This window comes from Ziziphus jujuba, chromosome 8, assembly GCF_031755915.1.
Source record: "Ziziphus jujuba cultivar Dongzao chromosome 8, ASM3175591v1".
Lineage (NCBI taxonomy): Eukaryota > Viridiplantae > Streptophyta > Magnoliopsida > Rosales > Rhamnaceae > Ziziphus > Ziziphus jujuba.
In genome coordinates, this window is record NC_083386.1 from 12,055,021 (window position 1) to 12,063,528 (window position 8,508).

Below are 8,508 nucleotides of genomic sequence, written 5' to 3' on the forward strand. Positions count from 1 at the left end.
TTTTCACCAAAAAAAGAGAAGCAAGTAAAGTAATAAAAACTACCAGATAAAAAGGTGTGCAATTAATTACCCCAAAAAAAAAAAAAAAAAAAAGGGTGTGCATTTAGTTTACTCAGTATTAAAAAGACAACAGTAACTGTTGGGAAACTACTTTTACTATTTCATGAAAAAGAACAGCGATCTGGGGACTAGCGACCAAAGTACAATAAATAACGGAACAGCACTAATTAAGTTACTCAGCACTGTAGCTTCAATTAAAAGCACTAAAAGCATTAATATTTTCAATCAAAAAACTGTTAAAGCACTGCTCAGGTACATGGACATACATAAAACACTTGATAATTTTAATGTGCTTGATATAAAAAAAAGAAAAAAAAAAAAAAGAATCGATGATTTTATTTTGAGTTAAATCCCGATTTGAATTTTGATCCTTTAGAGATAGATGACGACTAGTTTTTGTATTTAACTGTGTCAAAAGAAATTTCCCCTCTCTTTTGCATAGGTCAAAAAACAAAAAAAACAAAAAAAAAACCAAAAAAAAAAAAATCGTATAAACTTTGAAAGTTTCCAATAATAAAATAATATATTTTCTACTGTTTCCGAATTAAAGAAAATAATGTTTAATTAGTTGAACCCAGCTGGATATGGCCTTAATTTGTTGAACTCAGATGCTATTGCTCCATAAAATTAATCATTTAAAAGAAAAAAAGAAAAAAAACGAAGTACAATTGTATATTGAATTTATTATTATTATTATGTTTTTCTATCTAAACCCAAATAACAAATTACAAAATCTTTGTGAATGCGCTAGGAACAGTCAAAAAGGGTAGATACATCTTGATATGCAATATTTAAATAAACAGTTTTCTTCACTTTTTTTTCTCAACATTAACTAAACAGTTTATAACTATTTGCCAAAAAAAATTAAACAGATGATTATTCTTTATATTTTTCCTTACGAATCAGGTAATAAAAGATTACAGTTAGTGTTTACAAAAATATATAAACGAATTACTTTTTTTGGTGATTCTAAAGCTAACAAATTTATTTATCAAATTTCGAATACCAAATAAGATATGACATTAATTATATTATTGGATTTATTTTTTTTATAATTTTGAAGTTATATAAATTTGTCCATTAAAAAAAGTTATATTAATTTGACAAACATTAATAAGTAATAAGCTGCCATATCAATATTCAAAATTCAATAAATAAATTTGTTGAGCTAACATTTGCTATATTGGACTAGTTTGAATCAAGTTATATTATTTTAAATATACTCAATTGTTTCGCTTTGTAATTAAAATCCAAGGGAAATAGCATTTAATCACTTTTAATATTTCAAAAAACTAAAAGGAATATTCCTAAACCATCCACATGCAATGGAAGTAGTACGAAGTAGTACTTGTTTTTCCAATTTTAAATGTACATGTCAAAAGCACTACGTACATATACATTATTTCACCTTCTTTGTTGGAATTGCATATAAAGATTCCCATCTCATTAATTTCTACCTTAAGTCCCAGGCAACATACAAAAAGTATATTGAAAATACTAGCGCTTTTAGACCAAAGGTCTTATATGGAAATAACAATTAAGAATTTCTTTTTTTTTTTATTTTTCTGGGATTTTTGTACTTTCTGGAATAAATTTAATGAGATCTACATTTTTTCCCCCCCTAAAATTTGGGAGATCTAGCAAGAGTGCTAAATCACTTTCGTTTCATAGGTGAAGGATTTAAATTGAAATAATAGTCTTTGAAAACTTCAAATCCTATAAAGAATTCCGAGTTAGTTGAAGATCTTCAAATCCAACCTAGTTGCTGGTGGTTAAAAAAAAAAAAAAAAAAAAAAGTAAAAACTAGTTGCTGGTGATATTTGATTTCGACACATCTCACTTTGATTGTTTACTAATGTGTCAACTCATGAATTTCATGAATTAAACTTTAATCCTTGTGAGTTGAACAGTTGAACTCCAACTCAACCGCCTATAATAATGTTAATTAAACTAGGAGGTCTATTTCAGAAATAAAATCTGTAAGTTAGTCCTTCTAAAAGCTATTATTTCATTTTATTATTTTTCCAAGGATAATTTAGTATTTTCAATAAAAACAAAAGAGTAAGTCTTCATTTTTTTCCCCCCCAAAAGTGTTAGACCACTAAAGCACCCTTAAAGGTGGTAGTCTAGCTATTAGCTAGCTAGATTTTAAAACAAAAAACAAACATTACATAGCAAAATAAAAGCAACCACTCTGTGAAACATTTTCTATATGAAGAAATTGAACAAATTAACTTTTTTGTTATATATGTATATATATGGAAGTGTGAGAATTTGAAGTTTGGAACATTGTTTGAAAAAATAGTGGCTTTCCCATTAGTTTGTATTGAGGAGACACATGTGCATGATTGAACTTAATTAACTGTTCAAATTTTAATCTGGTGATATAATGGCAACTCTTTTACTTAAATTTTTTTTCTTTTATAAATCAAAAAATCTGAACTCTCACAAAGAATAAAATTATAACAAAAACCAAGGACATTTTTTTTTTCCTGGAAAGTTCAATGACATTCTCAAAGAGTACTAAAAGAAAAAGTTATGGAACGTTACAACTAAGCAAAATTTAGGAGCAAGTTGCAAAGTTCAAGATTAACATCCTTTAACATTATAATGGAAGTCCATTTACACTTATCAATTGGTATATACTACTAAATCTTGGATTAGTTCAATTGGTAAGGAAGGCTAACTCTCCTTGTCAACCAGAATTCGATTTTTGTGCGGGAACACTTTAGAAGTTTTGTAACTTCTAAATGCACTAGATTAATATGAGGGAGTGTGTCCTTAAGATCACTTGTGAAGGGACTAGTCGAGGTGCGCTTAGGACCCTTAAAACTAAAAAATATATATATTATTACGTAATATACATTGACATCCCAAATCCAAATTGGGAAAATGTCTAATCGCTAAGCCTACTTTAAAAAAAGGGGGAAAAAAGAAGAAGAAGGAAATAGCTCATCTAGGACGTGGTAGGCACATTTAGTCCCAAAGACAAATTAAGATATTATAATTTACAAGAGCATAATACTTTAAGTTCTCCTAAACAATTACATTTGTCTTTTTAACATCTATGTGCATGATTTTTGTATAGTATATATTTATCTAAGAATTCTAGAAATGACAAAGAATCTAAGGCTTATATGATTGAGCTCATGTGGAAGAACGTGAGGCCTGAGAAACCAAGAAGAGAAGCATAGATTGGAATCTCAGAGAAAAGAAAAGAAAGAGGTCTATTCAACAAGGACGTCACAAAAGGGAAAGCTGCCATGGAAACAGAGAGAACATCTTCACGCCTATACATGTGGGCATCAACAACATTAACACCCCTCTAGCTGTTTGGATTTCCGAGCTGATTTTGTTTTTCTTTTTTTCTTCTTCTTCTTCTTCTTCTTCTTCTTCCTTTTTTTATTTTTTTTAATTTTATGTTATAATTAATTTTGTTTTTCCATTATACCCCAGCCATTCCCATCAGACATTTTTGGGATCACTATCCCATATTGTACTCTACTACGACCAACCGACCAAGAACAAACTATCTTCACTATTGCAGTCATAGAAAGAGAGAAAGAAAGAAAAGAAAGAAGAGAGAGAATGAGAGGATTAGCTTTTTGACGGTTTATTGCTACTAACTTTATTCCTTTGTTAGAAAACAGCTAGCTTTGATTATTGCAAAAAGCAAATCCAAAATAACCCAGATTCCCATTCTCTTAGAAATGAAAGGGGGGGAAAAAAAAAGGGGGTAAATCAAAAATGAATTATTATAATAATGATATCATTAACCATAATTAAAATATGATTAAAAACATTCTCAAAGTATTAGGTTTTGATTTTATTTTATTTTCCGCTTCGATCGAAAAAAGGAAAAGCTTCAAGATCAAACAAAAGGTTAAAGAGAGATGCGGGGACTGTTTTTTTTTTTTTTTTTTTAACTTTTTTTATAATTTTGAGGTTTCTTTGATTTTTTGCTTTTGACTCTGTCTGATATTGTCCCAGCTATCCTCTCTTAGGTTATTTTTGTTCCTACAAAATTCCAAGAATCCCACTTGGATCTTTTGCATGGTTTTGAGTGGGATTTTGGCCTTTCTATAACCTTCTTTGTTTTTCGTCCATGTCTACCACTTCAAGTCCGCAAATACAACAAACAAGTACGTTTTTATGCAAATTTTTTTTTTCTTTTGTAGACAATTTCTTATAATTGCATAATCATTTCAGAACCTCCCCAATAGCAACAAATAAGTACCGTCTTGTAATTATAAAAAACAAAATTATTACAACCTTTTTTTTTTTTTTTTTGGTTTCTTCAGAAATATTCTCTTATCCAACATCCTAGATAAAAGTTTCATCATCCGACAATAGATCAATATATTACCAGTAATTAATGGCTTATTAACAGATATAAGTTGATCTTGGATTGGACAAAAATTTTCTAGATAAGAGACTCAGTAATATAAAGATATAGATATATTGTTTAAAAAGTTTTTTTTGTTAAGGAGGGTGAAAATTTACTAACCCTCAAAGTAAATATTCCTATAAAAATGAGACCAAAGATATATCTGGGAAATCTACATTTCCAAATGGATGATTAAAGAAACTAGGGGTTAGTACTAGCAGAGACCTTTTGATGGTGATGAATAAGCAACATGGATGAACAGTAGTGTTTTCATGAGACTGGTATCAAACAGATATCAATCGCTGAGACTTAAAGATTCCGCAGAAATGGCAAGAAATTGTCGCACTGCATTTACCTAAAAGAAGAAAAAAACTGGTACTAAACTGTTTCTGGGCATGTACTTCGACTCTTTTCTGCAGAGAAGAGATTGAGAGAAAGAGAGAGAAAAACTGTGAAAGTTGCAGGGAATGGGAGACTCTTACATTGCATTGAATCTGTAGCCGGATCATAAGCATGATGAATTAATCTGAGAATACATATAATGGTAGCTGCTTAATTTCCAATTCAAACCCATTTGAAAATCATGGATTTTTATGATGAATTCAAAGAGCTTTCTCTTTCTCTCCAATATTGCATATAATTATTGAATTTTTTTTGTCAATAATTTATGTATGAATGTGGATAATTTGGCCAATTGATTTCTTCTATGTTTTTTGGCAAAGTGATCTCCACCTCATTGAAATGACCAAATTATGTTTAAAGAAAACAAAAAGTGGCAGACATATTTTCTTCATATAATTAATTTGAAGCAAGCAAAAAAAACAAAGAATTACCACTTAATTAGGAAAAACCACTGCACATATCAATATATATATAACATTTTATAGCTCCTTGATGTCAGATACAAAAACTCCATGAACACATAATCCTAGCTAGATCTTTTCAATACACATAGAATGACCCCAAAAAAAAAAAAAAAAAAAAAAGAAGAAGAAAAGAAAAGAAAAGATCAAACAATAATAAAACAACACAAAAATAATTTCAAGGACTAGAAAATCCTACCATTGCAAAAGTTTCTTTTCTTTTCTTTGATTTTTTTGCAGCACATCATGAAGGCAGCATGATCCATATCCCCTTGATTCCCAAATGATCATCACCTCTTTTAGAGTTTTTCTGATTTTTGCTACCTTGATCGAAAAATGTTAGGGTGGTGGTTGGTTTAACACTGTATGTTTTGAGTTGTTCATTTTTTTTTTTTCCCTTTTTTGTAGTTTAAATTCCTGAAATAATATTTAAAATTGAAACAGGCAAAAGGATTGGGTTTTCTTGGTGAGGTGTTTGGAAGACTAGAAAATAAGAATAGATTATTAGATATTATAAAAGGTGGCTGGTGGAAGAAGAAGTGAAACCAGATAGATCAGTCCATGCATTGCCACCTGCCCAATATTGATCATTTCCAAGAGCACCCAAAAAGTTTCTTGACAGATTTAACCCTTGATTTTCTTCCATTTTCACAGCACCACCACCTCCAAGCTGCTGCTGATGAGTAGCCCCATCAGTAACTGCAGAAGAACCCAATGGCTTAGACCGAAGCTGCCCAGCTCCGCCGACGTAGCTCGGCGGCTCCACATTTTCACCCTCGAACGGATACAACCCTGTCGGAGTCTCCAAATTAGTTAAGAAAGGAAATTGTTGCACCTGCTGCTGCAGTCTCCACTGCTCGGCAAGTCCACTTGATAAAATAGACCCACCTGCAGCACCGCCACCGCCTCCAATCTGATATTGGACATCATTTCCACCCGTACTCACCACCTGCGGTTGAATTCCGGCGAAATTCATACCGATGTCGCCGCCGGCGGAACCGTATTCGCTAAGATGATGAAGAGAAGGCAAGAAAGGTAAATGAGGTGGTGGTACTACCGGAGACAAATGGGCTATCATATCACTCGTACAGCTGTTGGAGGAGACGGTGGTCGTCGAACAAGAGCCACCGGTGGTTTGTCGCTCTGTCGCTGGAGATTTCGATCTGCTACCTTTGCTCCTTTTGTTCCTTCTGCAACCTCCGCCTACCGGAACGTTCCGCAAAGCTCCTCCTCTAGTCCAGTAACGCCTGCACGTCTTGCAAAAGTGACGTGGCTGAGTGAGACTGTAATTGTTGAAGTAGCAAAACTTGGTATTTGTTGATTCGCAGCGAGGGCATTTGAGGGATGCCTCTGGCTGTGGTATTTTAGCTAGCCGGGCTCGATCAGACATCGAACCTGGCCTGATCGAGCCTTGGCTTCCGCCACCACCGCCAGCTGAAGGAGGTGGCGGCTGTGGCGGAAGCTGCGGATTCTGATGATGATTTTGATGATGCTGATGATGATCACCACCAACGCCGCCACGCCCACCACCCTGTTGTTGCTGATGATTTGATTGCTGCAAATATTTTTTTAAAAAAAATGGAAAAATAGAAAAATCAAATATATGGTATATTCAAGAAAGGATTAAAAGGGCTGGGAATATTTATCCTTAAATTTTTAGCTTTTTTGGAGAAGAAGCTAAGGGGTCTAAAAAATAAAAATTAATTAGGAGCAAAAAAATTAAAAAAGGAAAAAAGGAAAGAAAGAAAGAAAGAAAGAAAGAAAGACCAATACCTGTTGCCAGTTGGGTGGATCCAGATAGACGGGAACGGATGAGAAAACCATGGCTATTAAGAGAGAGAGAGAGAGCTTTCCTTTCTTTCTCTTTTGTAAAGGTTGATGGGGGTGGTTTTTTAGAGGGTTAGGGGATGTGGTGGAGAATCACATCAACAAAGAGAGAGTTGCAGAGAGAAATAAAGAGAAAGATAGAGAGAGAAAGAGAGAGAGAAAAGAGTGAGAAATATCACAAGGAGACGGAAAGATAAAGGCGAAGAAGCCTGTTTATTTATTTTGTTCCTTCTACTCTCTCTCTCTCTCTCTCTCTCTCTCTCTCTCTCTCTCTCTCTCTCTCTCTTTTTGTTTTATTAAATTTTTAGGGTTTTTGAAGGAAACGAACAATTTTTTTCCTTAGTCTTTAAGCTTCTTTTTGATGCTGTTTTACTGTAACTCAAAAAAGAGATTAGTGGTCATGCATGGAGAGAGATTAGAGAGAGAAAGAGAAAATAAAAAATAATAATAATAATAAGGTAAAACTTTATTAATAATATATGTGAGTGAATTATAGAGGCTAAATAAAATAATAATAATATGGAATTAAAAATGAAAAGGTGGATGAGAGGAAGTCTTGGGTGGAAGTGTCACAATCGAATGTACCTTTGTTTCTCCAGTCTGTTCCCGGCAGGTTTTCATTTTTGCATGGAAATGTATAAAGTTTTTTTTTTTGATTTTTTGATTTTTTTAAGCTGTTTTACGTAGATTATTTGTAAAAGACAAAGATTTATATACATACCATTCTTTATACCATTTTATCATATATCCATAAACATATTGCCAGTAAGTCATTGGAAACTATATAAAATGTTTACTGTCCTTAGTGTAATATATTTTATTTATATTATCTTTGGAGACATATGCAAAAAGAGATGGTACCAGCTTATACCCTATTTGCAGACGCTACTGTTTTACTAAAAGTCTGAAAAGGGTTTGGGATTTTTTTTGCTAATAATATTAAGTAAACTCTATTAATTAGTGATTTTCATTAATCAAGATGCTTATACTAATATCACTTTCTTTCCCCCATTAAATTCTTCACCTAAAAAGTGAAAGTAAAAAATATATAATTTCAAGTAAAAAGGCATAGGTCAAATCATTAAAAATAAATAAAATAACAAACAAAAGGAAGATCATTATCAAGAACTAGTACTTACAAATGGATTCTTCTAATAATTTGTGAAAGATGAACAAAATTTCTATACATAAATATATGATCAGTTTGAATAAAAATCAGAGTAGAGACTAATTAATGAATCTTGTTTATCAAAATAAGGAAAAAGGGTCATCATAATTGCTTTAAATTCATGATTGAAACAGTGTCAAAGTTGTGAAATATTGAAAATGCTGCCAGTTTGCAAGAGAAAAGGATTGCAAATTTTTTTCATG

General features: G+C 32.1%; 1 protein-coding gene across 1 annotated transcript; it reads right to left on the reverse strand.

Moving 5' to 3' along the window:
• Window positions 1–5,309: 5,309 nt before the first annotated feature.
• On the reverse strand, window positions 5,310–7,370 carry LOC107413495 (dof zinc finger protein DOF3.6). The gene is made up of 2 exons (XM_025072244.3): window positions 7,084–7,370; window positions 5,310–6,865 (listed from the first exon to the last, which is right to left on the reverse strand). The coding sequence occupies exons 1-2, from the start codon at window positions 7,132–7,134 to the stop codon at window positions 5,822–5,824; spliced, it is 1,095 nt and encodes a 364-aa protein (XP_024928012.1). The 5' UTR covers window positions 7,135–7,370; the 3' UTR covers window positions 5,310–5,821.
• Window positions 7,371–8,508: the final 1,138 nt, after the last annotated feature.